The following is an 18563-nucleotide window of genomic DNA, read 5'->3' on the forward strand; positions in this document are numbered from 1 at the left end:
ATATTATACCCGCCCTTGCACTTACTCTAAGAGCGGCCAATTTTCTTATCCTACATGTAATTAGCTATAGCACAGTCTTCCTCCTACCATATATAAATTCAATCTCTTTTTACATGAAATTATACTCAGCTACAACACTTTTTTGTGTCCCTCTCTCTAGGAGCCGTGGAAATGTGTACCTGAAAATATCAAATAATATTCAGTAAAGTCGTCGGTAAAGTCGTTTTTCGAGCTTGGATTTACGTGGGTAATGTCAATATTTTGGTAGAGGGAAAGTGGTTTTAAGGGAAATCGGGCGACTTTACAGACGACTTTACAGACGACTTTACTGATGCTTTTACCCGTCACGCTTCTGTCACACATTTTTGGGCGTATACACAGGGGGGATAAGTTTTGGCCACTGGTGATGCTTCACATGATTGACAAAGGCCATCGGCAATGAAACGAATCATCACCGAGCATCCTACTATTATACCAGGAGCATTAAGCAAGAATTGCCTGCATGTATATGCCAAACAATGGATCCACCAAAATGAAATTGTATTCCCCAACTGTTACAAGCCCATTGATGTTAGATACCATTTGATGACCCTATTGAAATATTCTACTTGGGGACTCAACTATCTCGAGATCTAAAGGAGGAGCTTCATAGGAAAACATTGATTTTCCGGCGGAAAACGGGAAACACCGGAAACCATCATTTTTTTTGCATTTAACATACCTTTAACATGCCTTTAACGGGGAATGTCGTCAGTAAAGTCGTATCTTATTGCCTTTAACATGTCTTTAACAGGTAAATGCATCAGTAAAGGTGTCGGTAAAGTGTCGGTAATGGGACAGGAATGCCTTTAATACAGAGTAGGTCGATTAATGCATCAAATAATGTGTATCTCGCAACTTTTTGTATGGGAAACGTCAAAATTGATGCATTTCCACGGCTACTAGAGTCTGTCCGCACCCAATTCTTTTTTTCGAATTGGGAACAAGTATATATATAGCTTTCGAATTTCTTAATTACCGGTTTCTCACTTTATCTCTAAAACGGGAACTGCGAAGCTCCGGCTGCAGCACTCTTTGGAGGGCTAGCGTTTCTTTGTTCCCATTTTTTTATTTTCATTTTTAAATGTATAGTTCGTACGCGTTCGTTTTTTCTTTCTTTTCTTCTTTTCTTTTTCTTAACTAATTATAAAGGTACACGGGGCACATAGAGGTAAGGTGAAAATTAAGAGCGTATCGACTGACCTCTGCATGCCTCGATCGAGATGAGGAGGCTGTATACTAGTTTATCGAAATGTGTCGATCTTGTGGGGGTATATATACATGTATATATATGCTTCGGGCTACCCCTCTCAACGCGTATATACCGACCTCATGGACTAAACATGACATGACTGATGATCCGGTCTTAATATTTATGGATATATATATATATACAGCATTTTTGGACGGACCACAACGTATTTGAAACTCAGACCGTGCCGATATATATTGCAATAGAAGGAATGACTTCTAGGTATAAAATCTCAGAATGAACTTTTGTATTGGTATCGGCACATTGATAGATTTTCCCGCTTGTTGAATGATTGATTAAACCCATACATTGCCACCTTTGCTTCGTGACGAGGTTTGTTCACTTCAAATCTCCAGGGTTGTATGGTAGCATTTCAGTACTGATCTATAATTTTTATCATACATAAATGCTGGGGGGGTGGGCATATAAATAAACAAAGTATTGTCGGGTTACAAAAATAACTACGCACCAACGACAACCAACAACCATCAAAATAAGTATATTTCGACGACCGGCACAATAGGTATGAAAAAGATGATTCTATATCCATGAATCTAGAGAGTTACTCTTCTCCATGGCCGGAATGAAACGGATTGAGAATCGTGTCTTGTTGCTATGCGGGGTGCGTAGTTATTTTTGTAACCTGACAATGCTTACATTCTGGGCTTATAATTAGTACTCAAGAATACTTGAGACCGCTGTTATATATTTCTGAATAGTCCATATACTGATATATCAACTGTTGATCTGAAACCCATTATACCACGAATGTTTTTGACATTCAGTGCACTTGAACTTAATTACCTATGTCATGTTCAAACATCTAAAACTCAACCCTTTGTGTTGAGCCCAATGAAAATTAATCCTATGGGGGTCAGACCTCATTAAATATAAACCACTTTGCGCTCAACCAACAATACGAGACTGGAACTTCTAGTCAAATCATCGAGCAGTAACCTTGACACAGCCTGAGATTTACTTTTTACCCCTAGTATAGTACCGGATACCCATTTAAGGCTTCGGGAGCTCGAGAAGGTACTTATTGGCTTAGGCCTAAGCACTTGAAGATTGATTATCATGATGGGTCGATATTTCGGGATCGGGGCAATATTGTACGAATAGACCCAAGGTATATATATTTCGATAACTTGGAATTTCTTGCGGATATGATATCACTGCTTAATGTTCAAATACTAGTGCCAAGAACCATCCAAATAAGCAGTTGCGAGGCTTGGCATAGTTACTGTTTGTGGGAATAGTAACTAATAGGACACAATGTTGACTTTATAACCCTAACCCAAATCGAGTGATGATACATGAATAAATATCATACTTGCGCGGCCGGTTTGAAGCCGCTCAAAGAACTGTGGCAAGCAGTATTCAGATTAATTACATTTTTTGTCTGGGCGGCTTCAATCCGGCAGCGCGAATACATATCCATATTGTAATGGAGACACTCGCAGGCCTAGGAACGACATTAAGGGACTTAACCAATTAATCATGAACAAATTTACAGCCCTCGACCATCTCATGTGATAGAGAACCATTTTTCCTGGGGCCAAAAGCGAGAGAAAAACGATGGTTACATACGTAGTCCTAGTAAGTTCTTGATCTACGTCACGGCAATCTCTCATAGCCAGTCGTCACACTCCTGTCGGTTTGTGATGTCTCATTTCCTCATGAAAAGGGTCAATAGTTGATAGTCTAAGGGACAAAGGCTAAGCACCACAAAGTTTAATTATGCTTAGAATAAAGCTACATACAGTACGAAAAAATGGGGGTGAAATCAGTACTGTATGACCATGGGATTTAGTGAACAGTACGGAATTAAACCGGCACTATAAAAGAATGCCGTAGTAATGCCATATTCCTGCTGCATTACTAGCGCATCAAGGGGAATAACGTAGCGAACTCATACCATTTTTTGGTATTGTACTTATGTACGTAAGAGTACAAGTCCGTAGCGCATATATTTGGAATGAAATTACATATACATATTTATATATACATAAGTATATAGTTAGGCCATGGCCAGCTTGCTTGATCACTTGTACATGTGCATTACCGTCGAAATGGGTAAAGTAATAAGGCTTCCTGTATGCTTAGAGTAGTAGAGGGTCCGGCGAGACGGATTCGGAGGGTCATGTAGATCTTTTAGTTGGAATTCCGGTTCATGGGCTATTGCCTCGTTATACCCTCCGTCTCGCCCGACCCTCCACCGCTCTAAGCCTTTTTTGGAGGTACATATATCTATATATAGGTCTATCGGATACCTTATCTTGTTTAGACAGCAGCAGAAAATAATCTTCTGTCACTGCCGGCCTTTACCTTACTTTCTCGGGACTGACAGTACTTTAAGGTTCGGAAACAACTAATTTACTGTATTCTCAAATTATCGTTATTTCAGCTGAGTACTTGCTCAGTTGCATGCAGGAGTCACATAAAACCCTAGCCAATGAAAGTAGTTCTGACTTGAAAATAATATTCAAATGTACCCAGTAATGACTCTCTTTGATCATAGACTATTAAAAAAAGCGTCAATATATACCGCCTCCAAAAAATTGAAATCACAATTTAAAAAAAAGAAAAGAAAAAAGCGAGATAGAAAATATAATAGAGACGAAATTAAAAACCTCGCTGGATATCTATAAAAATTCCCCCAAACAGAAAGAAACCCCTCTAAACTACATGTAAATAGGTATCATTTCCCTTTCGTCATAAGTCATCACTCGGAAAACTCATGGACTGCACCCTTTTGGCACAACTACTCTTCCCTTCACATCCTCTTCTGCGCATTCCCAAATGACCTCTTTAACGCCTTTGAAAACCTTCTCCACCGCGTCCATCGCCCAAATGACATCGAGATGTTCGTATTCCTCAATAACGGATCTGTGAACAAGCCTCACATCCGGCTCCTTACCCTTATCAAATCTCCGCAGCAGTCTCGCTCCGTCAACAAGGTCATCGTTGCCCGCTATCCAAAGTGCGATTGGAGGGCAACGCGAATCATACCACGCACCGCCTCCGACTGAGGATGATGATGAAGAAGCAGAGGGCGCTGGAGAATGTTCGTCCCCCCCATCGTCGTTAGGTCTTTCCCCGTTCGCAAGGGCGGATTGACGCTTTTGTTCTTCTTCTGCTTCTTCAAGAGCAGCTTCTTCTTCTTCAGTGTGAGTAGAGAGAATACACCTGTGGCGAGCAAATCCGCCCAACCACCAGCGAAGTGTCTCAGACGAGACATAAACAGGCGCAAATTGGAAGAAACGGCTACGAAGCCCACGGTCCCAGAGTCGATCACTCCAGCCAAACAGGAACCAAAACACGCGATAGCCGAGAGCGCCGTAGATACTCGCGGGGACGGTGGAATGCATCGTCAACATGAACGGAATGAATGCATGTATCCCAAAAACTATGCGGAACATACTTGGTGGGATGATCTTCATGAACTTGAAGTAGAACTTGTCAATAAGTGGGCCTGCGTAGACCGCAGGGGCGAGAGCACAGAATACAGTTATCTTTTCGCCGATATCGGGACGTTGTTGCTTGGCAAGAGCTACAAAGGTTTGTGTTGTTCCCTGCGAGTGACAGACGAGGCCTAGCTTCTTGAAGTGCGTACGGGCTAGAATATGATTGATGAATGCAGGGAGGTCAAGAATGCCCATTTGCCTAATATTCCATGCCCACATACGGGGGTCGCTATATTTCAAGACAGTATGTGATGGGTTGAAACCGCAACGGTTGTTACCAAGCCAGACATCATAACCACTGGGAGAAACGAGTGAGTAAGAATGCAATATTGGAGAGGCTTGATGGAAAGAGCAGACCTTTTACAGAGGTAAAACGCCAAACTATCTTCATCATTAACACAAAATGATCCTGAGCTCTGCAAAAGTCCATGCATAAGCAACACTGGATACTTCTTTCTCCCTACCCTCGCACCGCCCTCGCCGACCTCGCCAGGATAGTACGGTGGATCATCGGGGTCAAATATGTGTTGCAGGTCAATAAGAAAACCATCCTCTGTTTCTACCTGGAACTCTTCAAGCTCGAGCCCAACTCTTCTAGCATAATATCCGACATCACATAACAGCTTATCCTTGCCGCCTGTACGCTGTCTATTCATTGCTCCTCTCCCGCCGATCTCGGCCTCGCCAAGGGTGTCTAGTGAGTTTTTCTTCTGGCTCCTCCACACCGCTTCTTCAAGCCGCCGTTTCTCGGCGCGCTCCTTTTCAATTTCGTTGAATGGGCGTGATGCGTCCGGATCTACTCCCTTTAAGTTTTTGATTGCGTTTGATACAAAGACCGGTATTGACTTTGCGATAGACCCTGCCACAATAACACCAAGAAAAGAAAGTGATAAAGCGCCGCTCGTAACGCGAAAAAACATACACTGCAGTCTTCTCAGGGGCGTAGCAGGTCCGTAAACCGGCAAAGGTGGAAACAATGGATTGGTTGATGCTGGCGCACGTTCTATATTCGTATGTGTTTCATCTTCCTCCCCACCTATGCCAGCTGTTCGTTTGATTTTACCTTTCGCCGCGTCAATAACCACGTGCGGAGACGTCTCATCCATACGTGGCGAACTCGACAATAACCCATGCTTCCCTTCCCGTTCTTCTTCTTTCTTTGATCTCAGAGCGTTGAGCTTGCGCGCCTCGCACAGTGGGACTCCCGGGAGCCTGTGACGGTCCTCGGTCTCTATTACGGTATCGTTTGGGGTGATCTCGATTGCCCTGTACGCGGAACCTTCATTTTCGCCCACGCCGAGAGAAACAGATTTGCCTTTAAGTGAATCATCGTCAGAACTCGAGATGAAGGAAGAGGTAGATGTAACGGAGGAGGGCGACATGATTCAGTTGTTTAGGGAGATCGATGTCGTGTGTGGGTACTAGTTTATATAAGAGAGAGCAAAATCAGTACACAACAAACGGCAGCCGCGCCGTTGAAGGTCCTCCTGAGACAGGGAGGCAGGAAGGAGATGCTCTGAGTCGCTGTCGCTAACTAAGTAGGGGGTGGGGGATGGCACATGATGTCAGCGGCTGAAGAGCTACGTGCCAACCTGATTGCTTGTCTTTGGGGGCAGGCATGTGAAATCCAATGCACCCTGTCAATCGAGTGACGGGAATATCGTTGGTGGTTAGTAACTGATCGCAGACATGAGAAAAATTCTTCTGCTTTGAACTGATCGTTATTGTTGAATCTTATTCGTCTAAAAGCGCTGCCGATGTGTTTGTAAAGACGTAATGGAGTGTGGGCGATTGAAGGATAAACTCGCCATGTGGTTACAGCGAACGTGGAGTCCAGGAGCTCCAAGGGATCACCTATCTATTTGAATTCAGTCCTCTAAGAACTCTATGCAACAGCACGAGAAAGCTCCACGTCAGGCTTCTTCTTAAAATCGCCGATATATATATATATATATATATCAACTATAATCAAGCTAAGGTTATGTAGGTACATGATCACGTTCAGCTGCCCAATCAACAGCTACATGTCGAGCACTCTTAAATACATGGACCACCTGTAAGTCACTGCTTTTGGGAATTTTGGTGTAATACTACATGTGTAATACCTAAAATATCCACTTCTCTCTATGTTTATCGAATTCCATTTAAGGGTTTGTCTTTATTTATTATTGAATGTATTTAAGAGGTTTCAAGTGGGCTTCCCAGTACTGTGAATGTCGTCCTCACCTTACTGTCTATTCCGGTCTTACGTTAAGACCTTGCCTTGAAAGCACATAAAATATGCACGCTTACATCCAAAGGTCGCAGTAGGTATCCCATAATCCGGTGCTTAGATGCTGTCTATTTGACAGAATATTATAATTACTAAAAGAGGAAGGGTGGCAGCCGAATATGTGTGTGATCCAGACACAAGCCACAGCTGAAAATACGCCGCTCGAATCAATAGGCAGCTTTAACGGACTATGGGATACTCTACAGAGGTGTTGCCAAGGAGATAATTTACAGAGAGAAGGATCCATCCTATCAACCACAGGTGATTATTACGGAGAGTTCCGTGTTCGGATAAGAATTGTACGACCTAGTACTCCTTCATGATCGGTCACTCGAGGGTCCTGAAGGCACATGAGGCCGACTAATTCAGGGGAGAGCGACGCGCTTGGAGAAATAAAAATGACTTCCGCAAAGCACGGCTTTCTGGCACCGAGTCATATGCGATATCATCAGACACCTTAGGTAAAGGGGCCAAACTCATTACCAAGCGGCTGCCTGCAGATGTCCACAAAAAGCTTGAACGCGTCTTGACTCGTGATGCGTCTTGAGTAACGTACTAGTACATACTACGAAGTACGCAAGCAAATGATTGTGGCACATCAGGGACAAGTGTGGCTAGTGTAGGGTTAACCGTATGTTGCCCTAGCAGACAGTCCCGTCTTGGCGCCACGCACACAATGGCCCGCAATGCTCTGGCGCATACACACATCGAAATTCTCAGGACCTACAGCAACAAAATAAACGACAACCCCCCGCCGACGAACCCCCCCAGCGCACCGACTTCTCCGCCATACTACGGCCGTAACAAACTAAAGTCGCCGCAATCATGAAGTTGAATATCGTGAGTTTCCCAGGCCGTCCTTTTGAGTTCTAGCTGTTCTGGACGTAATTTCTATCATTATCATATAATCGGATGACAGTCAACTAACGATAAGCTTTTATAACTAGGCGTAAGTTCTCCCCTGGTCAACTTCAATTTTCTTCAATCGCAACTCCCTTCCCCGAGCATAAAGAATGAAAGGTTGGGATAAGATTGGAGAGCTGGAAAGGAATGGATAGGGGGAGGGAGCGGAGGGAGACGGGAGCTCAAAGCACAGAAAGCGAAGAATCAGGGACTGACTCGAAACCTCAACAATAGCTACCCCGCCCAGGGCACTCAGAAGTTGATTGAGATTGAAGATGAGCGTCTTCTCCGTGTTTTCATGGAGAAGCGTATGGGTCAGGAAGTTCCTGGTGACAGCGTCGGTCCCGAGTTCGCTGGATACATCTTCAAGATCACCGGTGGAAACGACAAGCAGGGTTTCCCCATGAAACAGGGTGTTATGCACCCTACTCGTGTTCGTCTTCTTCTTTCTGCCGGCCACTCTTGCTACCGCCCAAGAAGGACTGGTGAGAGGAAGAGAAAGTCCGTTAGAGGATGTATCGTCGGAATGGACTTAGCCGTCTTGTCTCTGGTCGTCGTCAAGCAAGGTGAGGCCGACATTGCCGGTCTTACCGATATCACCCACCCCAAGCGTCTCGGACCCAAGAGGGCTACCAAGATTAGGAGGTTCTTCGGTCTGTCTAAGGATGACGATGTATGCTATTTCCTCCGCTGTTTGCTCGCCCTTTTATATATTGGATGCGGGCATAAGATATTTCAACGTGGTCTTCTAACATATCTACTTTGAATACAGCTCCGCAAATTCGTCATTCGTCGTGAGGTCCAGCCCAAGGGTGAAGGAAAGAAGCCCTACACCAAGGCCCCCAGAATCCAGAGGCTCATCACTCCTCAGCGTCTCCAGCACAAGCGCCACAGGATCGCTCTCAAGAAGAGGAGGTCAGAGGCCTCTAAGGAGGCTGCTGTACGTCCCCCCCCCCAAACCCAATTCTTGGTCTAACACCAAACTAATATAAAACAGGCCGAGTACAACAACCTTCTTGCCAAGCGCCTTAACGAAGAGAAGTCCAAGCGCTCTGAGGTTCGCAAGCGCCGTGCTTCATCAATGAGGACTGGTGCCGCCAAGACCTCCGCTTAAATTCCTCAAACAAATGCAAATAGAAAAATATCAAAACAAAAAAAGTTTGTAATTTCTTTTTCCGGGCATGTCGCTAGGGATCAGGTGTGGTCGGGCTGGAAAGCGTTGGGAGCAAAACTGTGATGAATTTGAAGAATAAAAATAAATTCTTTTTTGTTCCTCTTTTGTGTATAAAAACATCACCGGAAAACCACACCCCTTCATATCCCCCCACGACTGACCTGACAAGACAATATACAAAATTCGGGCTTTTTTTTATCCTTTCTTTCTATCTTTTTATTCTGGCTATGGTTTGTGGCTGGTGGTGCGGTATGGGATTGATATTATTATGGATTGGGGTGTTCAAAATTTGTAGATTCTGCTCAATTAAGTTGGCGTGTTTTTGTTTTTCAGATTGATGATCGCATGTGAGTACAATTGAACATCCTTCTCCATATGGTCTCAAATCTCGACAGAGAAGCTTCTACGTTCTTATATCTACATGTATTTTCTTGTCACGGAAATAGGTTTCAAAGCTGCGGCGGAAACTTACTCTCACAGCAGGCAGTGATTAATTATCAATCAAGTCTCAATCAATTAAACAGTATGATTCAAATCGATCAACCAAACAGTATGATTTTTTTTTTTATATTTGCCTCCGAGTGATCGCCTGTGACGAAGCAATCCAACTGCATTCAGATCGGCGTTGCGATTGGATGATGTACTTGGAGTACGTATACAGACATACACAGAGATCGTGAGTCGAACTTCCGATCATAGGTTTCTCTGTAGGTGGCAAAATCAACTTCAGCTTCACGGTGGTGATGTGGATACTTGGTATGTTATGAGTACCGGGTGTTGAGGGTAAGTGATCAGAATCTGATAAGTGAATGTTGCGGTGAATACATGTATTTGTCTTATCAGATTCTGATCACTTTTCGCTACACCCTAATACATGTACAGCGGTAGGTAATAAGTGATGGAACACAGCGATACCTGTTGTGGTAAAACGCCACCAACATTAAATGTTTGTACTCTCAGAGCGTTCCATCACTTATTACTTGTCGCTGTACATGTATGTACATGTAGTAGGTTTAAATCACATGAGTTACTACACTACATGTACATTGTATCACGCGATTTGAGTCCAATTCAAGTTTTCTTAGACTTTACGCTCAGCTTCTGTGACTGCTCGGTATGAGCTGAGGAGTATCAGCTATACATCATAACACTTTAAGGGGTACAAGATACAAGTATCTCTAGAAAACGTGTAGATAGGCACGATTTGGATCAATGGTATCTATCGTTCATCTGGGTATCGATGACACGTTATGATAGGATCCCGCGGGTGGTAGCCTGGTTCCCAGGCCTTTTACATGCAGAAAATGCACAACTTGTGCACAAGACCACGCACTATCGAAGTGTATACATTATTCTACTCTAGGCCTTGCGCTTCTGGCTTCTCTCATCTACTGGTATCTAAGGTAGGCCTGAAGGGGGCATTGGGTGTATGGCTGTTGCTGGCAGGCTAGCTACTACTCTACATCATCAGGAGCGAATACAATACCGATTCTCCCTAGTTCTAAAGCTAGAGTTACAAAGAAATCTTCCCTTATCCAAACTGTAGGTACCATTTCTTATATACATGTATCATCTTCCCCCCGTCGTGCCGTCAAATTCACAGGAGATCACACGGCATGGTTTCGCCTATAAAAATCCCTTGGTATTGGTTTTTTGGCCTATCTTTCTTTCAAAGGTATTGTTTTAAGGGAAATCAACCCCCACTCTTGAGTTCTGGCATAGTTATTGATATGTCTCAACCAGCGTCGATCTATCCGTGCACGAGCCTTCAGCTAGGGACATCCGAATGCGTAACGCATATCATGTAGGATGTATGTATGTATAAATGTACATATGGACATGCCGCCTCAAACCCTACCGTCGTTTTAGAATTTCCAACAACATGCGTACTTATCAACGGACCTTGGGCCTGTTAAGTCAATTCTTGCCAACATGGTGATTTCAATAAACCCCACTCTACTTGCCTTGAAAGAAAACAAGGCAGAATAATTAGATTATGACCTGACAGCTGGGAGAATTCGGACTGTTAGGCATCGAAACGTCTTGTCTCAAATAATGAGAATTAAACATCGAAGCGCTCTCTGGTGGATCAATCGGCAAAATGGTCACGAGTCTCTTGCATTGACACCCCACCGAGCCGTGGAAGGTATAACTGCTGTATACTTAGCGGCCTGAGGTTCAAGGCCTCTCCCCTTAAATTATCATTTTTGTGTCAGGTTATTCGGCGGTGAAAAGTGTCAAGTGTTGCGTTACTGGTTAACTGGATCGTCTCAATAGCTTCTGTCCCCAAGCCGTGGGTACTCTATGTTTTATCTCCGTTATCCAACTTTCAATAATAGTTTGTATCAACGGCAGCTTATCCGATATGAGAAAAGTCTCAATCTTTTGATTATTATCGCCGACGTTTGGATATGTTGTTTTGACCTCTGGATGTTTTGCACTGTTGGGTTGGCTTGCCAAGACCCCCTTAAAGTGCACCATGATGGTCATATCATGCTGTTTAAGGTGACATTGACTTTCCCTATCATGATGCTTAACAGTTGGCACTATTACTACCTAACTGACCCCGGGTTAATTTTTAGGATATCATTTTTACCTACGGAATCACAACACATCTATTGGAAATGGGTTATAAGAAACCCTTCACGCCTTTAAGACACTGCGGCCCTCGAAATAATTTAAGGATAAAGATTATCAGAGGACGAAATATACAGTCCCGATAGCATTTTTATATGGGACACGGTGACAAAAACCACAATATTCTGCGACAAAAATTTGATGGGAATGACGTCCGACATTACAGCTCGGTACAGTATCGTTTTTGTGTCTGTTCGATACCATACACTGTCTCCATACGGGTCATGAGCTGTGTATCATGAGACAATCATTACAATCTGTTCGATCTGTGGAGAAACAACCCAACAACAGATCAACGCCTCTCAATGATTATAATCTAAAGTCAATCGTTATAAATACTCTCGGCAGGGGATGAATACTGGATAATACAATTTTTATTATTATTGGAGTCTATCATCATATATATCATCAATAACCGTGTGGATTGGTAAGAGACGCCGAATACATACGACAACTAATAAATTTACCAACTGTGTATTTCGTTTAAAACAGATCAATTCGTCCTAATAGTTATCGAGGGAACCCTAGTTTTGATTGCTAGGTATTGGTGTCCAAAGCTCCGACAAAAGACAGGGCATCCAAATGCTCGTGCTCTACGGCTTGGACCACCTTTCATCGTTATCTGGCAGAAATGATTTACAATGAATGGATGATCGCCCGGTAAATCCTACCATTTAGCAAGACTGGCCAATTATCCGCGAGACGTCGATGCCCGGCCAGGCACATTTAATATAGATGCACACAGTAAAACAACCAGGGTGATGGAAATTCCTCAACACTAATAAGATCTACTTTTATAGAGCTACAATTCGTTCCCTAACCCCAATATGCCCACCCCTTTTCTAACAGTGGTTAGAGATAAAGCACATGGTTGCAATAAAAAGAATAGCCGATACGATACCCCCCAAAATACGCACTTCAAGAATGAGTGACATTCCATGATCTGAGTTTAATCGCTAATTCCCCGAGCTCGGGAAAGACGGGTGGCGACAGAACCCTCAGGAGATGGGAGTCCTTGTAACGTCGATTATCTATGATAACTCGGATAGAAACCCTCCGTGACGCGTCACAGAGGGCTTGAACTTGCAACTTTCCACGATTCTGTGGCCGTGATTATTTCCTTTTAATCATCTGCCAGCACTCGGAAACAGAAAGGTCCACATTCACTTATCCTATGGATATCATAGCTCAGAGTGGCAACAATTTTAAGAGCTCCAAGGTTATTCACAGGCTTGATAGTTGTCGATTCGAGCTGGAAATATGTGAGAGTAAAATTTGGCCCAAGCCCACAACTGCAGCTACGGATTAAACTGCGCAGGAAAATATTCCTACATAACTCGATCCTAGGAACTTCAAAGATCTACCTAAACTATCATACGAAGGGATCTTGGTTTCCACCTCCATCCCCAGTGCCACCGATATCCTGAGCTCACTCAACCCAAATGCCTATCTACACACGCGATATTGGTATATTCGTGCCCACATAATTCCGACCCGTGCTCCGAATTGCGCAATGACCCTGATAGCTGGAATTTGGAAGGGTTGCTCGAGCCCCTCTGTTAACGTATGTCGATCATCCCAATATTTTGTTTAAAGTTTTCTCTAGTACGGCCGACCTCTGAGCGTTAATTTGTGTGTTCAATCACTGATACATGGCTCAGCCAGTAGCAAATGTATCGTCTTGCGCATGAACACACTCTGCTAAAATTCCATACATTTAGCTAGCCAGTAGGACGTATTCTTTCCAAGCCCACTATTGCTCAGGGAAGGAGAGAACGGACTGCATGTTTCCATCGAAAGAAAAGCCTTCGATTTACACTATTAATGCCACTCTCTTTTGAACATAAATGAGTGTGCGATCAGACTTGTATTGTTTTTCTCTGGGAGCATGCCGCCATATTGCGTGGTTGTTGAAACATATGGGTGAAACACCTAGTAGATCTAGGATGGCGAAACCACAGAGACTCTGATAAACCAAAAATGACGAATCCAAGCGTGCAGCAGTAAGCCACATTTGCCAGACTCATTCATTAACTCGCTCATACCCCACCACCGGTTTTCTCGCCGCCGCCGCCGCCGTGCTCCATTCTTATGCGCAAAGAATGAAATGGGGTGTGCCCCGAACAAACTTTTACTGCAGTTTTCATTGGATGAAACAAACCTGCATGGTAATCAGAGGTGTCTCAGACCTTCTTTTTCTTGAGACCCTGACAAGACGAGACGTCAATGAAGCGTACCAAGTACCGGGTTGCTACTTGCTCGCACGTTATGTCTGTCTATCTGCCCGTCTATTCAGTTGACGTGTAGGTAGTCAAGGAAAGTGACCGAGGGCAATTCCCTGGACAGACACTCAAGGCCAGGTTAATCCGCTAGGTAGGCCCCCGAAGAAATCGCAATTTACTGTGCTCCAGGCCGTTGAATGTTACGGTGGACTTCAGCTGCTCATGTATACAGTTCTTGCCTTTCTATCTTTACTTACATGTACCAGGGAGCTATTAGTCCCAGGAAACCAACCAACGTCCCGCTTTCTTCGCAAGATCCTAGCCACACGATGAAGATCACCAATATAAATCCATCTCCATTTTTTCGGAATTGGGTTTTCTTCTATGATATGAGGTTGATCCTCGTAACAAAAATAGGGAGCTGGGTATATCCATGGGCCTCTGGTTGGCATACCGTGTGACTGTTGACAGGCTACATCCGGCGCGGGGAGAAACCGGAGTTAGGTAACTAATGTCGAAGGCGTGAATATGACGAGCAGAGAAATTGCACAAAATAAACGGCAATAATTAGAAAAAGCGTCTAGTTAAGCGAGATACGTGTGTACATACTTATGTACGCATGCAAGATAGGGGGGTTGATTATGGGACGAGATGGGACGAGATTACTACATGTACTAGTGTTGAAGCCATCCAGCTAACCACTTTGTGCTCTAGCTAGAGATACAAGGATCTTCGGGCAGAGTACCGGCACCATATCTGTACTACCAACATAACAACTTCACGATACTTGCCTACATGAAGTATTTTATCTACTAATGTCCAAGGTGCGGGGTACGCGAGAATAGTAGAGCTAGAGCTGTGTCCGGAGAGATCTCAGTGAATAGTAGAGTAACATATATGTGAGTGAACCCTTGTGATTGAAGCCTAGACTTCGCTATTCCTGGGGTACTTGATTGAAAGATCGGAATTATTACCAGTAGTAGCGAGCAGTGGCTCTACTAACGCTCTCGGAGACTTATTGCCCAATCACATCGCTTTCTTACAAACAAGGCGTCGGGAAGTTAGGTTAAAGTACTACAATCTACATGTGTCTGCTCTATCTTTTGCCGAATGCCGACACCCTGCTAGATAGTACTCCAGAGTTTCTCCATGCACATGTGTACCTACTCTACTCTACTGGAACATGATATTCTCGATCCAACAGGAGAGGAGGTAGAGTAGTTGGATATTCTATTTACTGATCTACTAGGATAAGACTTACCTATTGAATGATCGCCTCCAATGGAAAAGGCTAATAACTTTGCCGGGTTTTCCTGTACAACTTTTATGAGACCACTATGGACCGCCTGCTATTGGTCACGGCCGCACACGTCCTAACCGTACTGATTTATTTTGATTTCCAAATAATAAATAAAGGGCCTCAAATATATCCTACATACTGGGTTTTGAGGACTAAAGAATCACTTTTATCGCTCACCCCTTCCTCTTATACCTAGACACGCGCAGCAGACACGCACCCCCATCCATGGCCGTGGCAATCCCCAGATTCCGAGAAGCCGCGCCCAGAGGGCACCATTTGCATCCAAGCTGGCTGCTGGTCTCTCTGTAGGGAACCGTTCTATCGGAAACTCTTGTACCTCGAATCATATCACATTGATATCTTGCTCCTAACTACTTGGGGATATGTATGTAATCACACATATAGGGTGCTTATTGCACTGGAAGGAGAGGAGGCCCAGATCTTTGCGCCGCAGACCTGCCTGCGCAAGATGTAGCACCGGTAGTATGCAGGGCCTTTTCGACCTGAGTGACGGGTTCTCTGGTGGTACGAGTGCTCGTCATTCCTTCCCACTTCTGGTGATCTGGATGAATGTGTTTCACGCCGGTGCAGCGAACGCGCTGCAGGTAGAGTGGCCGAGGCTACTCTCTACTTTATTTTTCTGTTCTATGTATGGTGCTCTGCTCTAGTCTCTACTCGCGGCAGGCAAAAAGTACCGGACAATGCAGATTTTTGGTTCACCAATGGGTGTGCGTGCTAGGCGTGAACTACTGCAAAAAAGCCCAGAGACAAAACTTGCATTGTCCGGTACTTTTTGCCTGCCGCGAGTGTGTACTCTACTCACTACTCACTACTAGTAACTAGAGGGCTACTGGCTGGATGATCGTGAGTGAAACCTCGTGTTTTTATGTGTGTGTGTATGTAAATATGGCATCTGATAGTCTACCGTACTTGCATGCACGCCCACGGAAATTATAATACGAACCGAACGAGCGCGGCTCCGACTGTGGTTAGCTTGGCTATGATACTCGCGATGATGTAGTTAACGTCGCGTACATACTTGGGTGCTGCCCTGCTTGCAGATGTTGGGGTGAGAGCAGTGTCTGTACTCCGATGGGGCATAGGAATTTACGGTACCTACTAAGGGACGGATTAATTGTCCTTCGGCGTTCAGGGGCCAAGTAACTTTGTGATTCACAGTGAACACAAACTGCGCCGGTGGAGGAGAGTAGAGTCCATACTAGCATGTACTAGCAGAGATAGTAGAAATTGTAGAGATTTGTAAGAGCTCTAAGTACTAGTACTCTGAAATCTAGTTCCTCTACTCTACGGTCTCTACCTGCAAGGAATCGGGACTCTAGAGTAGAGTAGTAACTAATGTTACTACATGCTCCAACTAAGCTAGCAGCTCGCTCCCGCCAATGTCAACTCTACTCTTACTCTGCCGGCGTTCATCTGGATCGGACGGAAGCGACACTCCCCTACCCTTCTGTCTGCCTTCCTCCTCTTTTCTCGTCCTCGGCCATCCCACTTACCACTAGCGCTGTCGCGCGTCTGTCTTGTCTTGTCTTGTCGCCTGTCATCTAGCTACATATAGCTGCTGGAATCTAGCTTCGTCACATATATATCACTCAGCTAGAATAGAGGAAAAAAGGGGCTCAAGCGACCACAAGCTGGAGAGTTTTTTTTCCCTTTCTTAACAGCTTCCGGAAGGATCGTTTTTTTACTTTTTTTTTATCCTTCTTTCCCTTTTCCTGACCATGGCTTTCGGCCGTTCGGTTATTTAACTAAAGCAAATTACTCCACTCTAGCTTAGCTGCTCTCTATTCTAGAGTAGAGTACATGTACGGCTCTCGCTTTGACCCCCATGGCCGTGGCTGGAGGGCGGGATTTCGTAAGCTAAAGTTGGAGAGGAGGTAATTTAACTTTGGGTTTTTGCTATGTAGCTGGCGAAAATGGGGATTAGCTTGGTGGTCGGTAATAAGCGATGGGTAGTAGTTGTGGACCCTGACTTAGGTTTAGCTTAGCTTGGGATAGGATGGGAGTAGTGAAGTAGGTACATTGTCTGCTATGTAGGTTGTGGGCTTGGTTGCGGCCGTATTCGAGGACAGGTACTTAGGTACATATGAGAACATATCTACCTACATGTACTCGTGAGCACGTTTGTAGAACGGCGATACGAGATACGATACAGACAAGACATGTGCGTTCATTTTGACAGATACATACTGTACCTACTCCAGAGTAAGTGGGTCTAACTGCCAAACGTTAACGCACGCTGTGTAGAGTAGAGTGCAGCTCTCTACCTGCCCTGGCACATATTCTACAGAAACACTTTTTTCCAGAAGGTCTGTGGATTGTTTCACCAAGGTTGGCTGACTGGCCCACGTTTTGCCCATGGCGTAATCTGCCGACATCCGCAGAGGATGTTTTGTATGTTTGTCTGGTTGATTGGTTGCGGTTGGTTGGGGGCCAGATACCTTCTGAGCTAGGTGGATTGGGCTTGGAGAGCTAAGACAATGAATGCACTGCAGTGCAGTACAAAGAAAGAGGGAAGAAATGAAATAAAGAATGGGGTGTGGTGTGGTGTGGTGTGGTGTAGGTGGCGTGCGAAATGTAGGCACTGAAGTGAAGTGAAAGATACGGTCAAGGGTCTCGGTGGTAATGATATATATCGTGCCGTAATATATATCATGATGATTATATAATTATGGCAATACTGATATTGCGGGCTCGGGGGAATATTCCTTCTCTCTTCCATTCCACCCTCCGGCGGGATTGAGGATCCGACGCCGCATTTCGAAAGCGGACGATCTTGAACGAGGCGACTTGGCTTGTGTATGGCGGGATTGATCGTAATGGTTAATTGTGGTGGGTGGGTTGGCCGCAAGAGAGTAGAGAGCTTCCTTCCTCCACACCCTCCAGATAAATGCACAAGCAAAAAAGAAAGCATGTACTCTAGAAAAATGAGACCTGCACATCATCACCCCCGCCTTTATTCCACTCCAGCTTCTTTGCAGCTTCTAGGTATTTCTAGACGATGCCTTTTCTGGTGGGTGGTGGGTGGTTGCGGTTGTGGTTATGGTTGCAGGAAGGCAGCCTCATCTCGTTGCTCACGCTGCTGCTGCATGATGTTCTTTTGGTGGTGTGCGTCCGTCGCTTACTTGCAGGGCGGTGATCAATGATGATACTGTATTTCTACTTGTCTACTTTACGTCTCTCTACATATGCCCTCTATGTACCTACATGATCCCTCCACACCAGCTGCCTCCGGAGTACGCTTTGCTTAAAAAGATTCTCCGAGCTGTAGCCAGGTCC

General features: G+C 44.6%; 3 protein-coding genes across 3 annotated transcripts; 1 reads left to right on the forward strand and 2 right to left on the reverse strand.

Moving 5' to 3' along the window:
• Window positions 1-4029: 4029 nt before the first annotated feature.
• Window positions 4030-6140, reverse strand: LAJ45_06295 (uncharacterized protein; the record flags this gene model as incomplete). The annotated part of the gene is made up of 2 exons (XM_046115859.1): window positions 4030-5056; window positions 5116-6140. The coding sequence occupies 2 exons, from the start codon at window positions 6138-6140 to the stop codon at window positions 4030-4032; spliced, it is 2052 nt and encodes a 683-aa protein (XP_045970968.1).
• Window positions 6141-7855: 1715 nt separating this feature from the next.
• On the forward strand, window positions 7856-9047 carry LAJ45_06296 (uncharacterized protein; the record flags this gene model as incomplete). Its single annotated transcript, XM_046115860.1, has 4 exons — window positions 7856-7867; window positions 8163-8606; window positions 8706-8873; window positions 8931-9047. The coding sequence occupies 4 exons, from the start codon at window positions 7856-7858 to the stop codon at window positions 9045-9047; spliced, it is 741 nt and encodes a 246-aa protein (XP_045970969.1).
• Window positions 9048-17207: 8160 nt separating this feature from the next.
• On the reverse strand, window positions 17208-17644 carry LAJ45_06297 (uncharacterized protein; the record flags this gene model as incomplete). The annotated part of the gene is made up of 5 exons (XM_046115861.1): window positions 17208-17252; window positions 17306-17386; window positions 17442-17503; window positions 17552-17556; window positions 17634-17644. The coding sequence occupies 5 exons, from the start codon at window positions 17642-17644 to the stop codon at window positions 17208-17210; spliced, it is 204 nt and encodes a 67-aa protein (XP_045970970.1).
• Between the last annotated feature and the right edge of the window lie 919 nt (window positions 17645-18563).

Source organism: Morchella importuna (genome assembly GCF_003444635.1).
Source record: "Morchella importuna strain M04M26 chromosome Unknown Morimp01GS018, whole genome shotgun sequence".
In the NCBI taxonomy this organism is placed as follows: Eukaryota; Fungi; Ascomycota; class Pezizomycetes; order Pezizales; family Morchellaceae; genus Morchella; species Morchella importuna.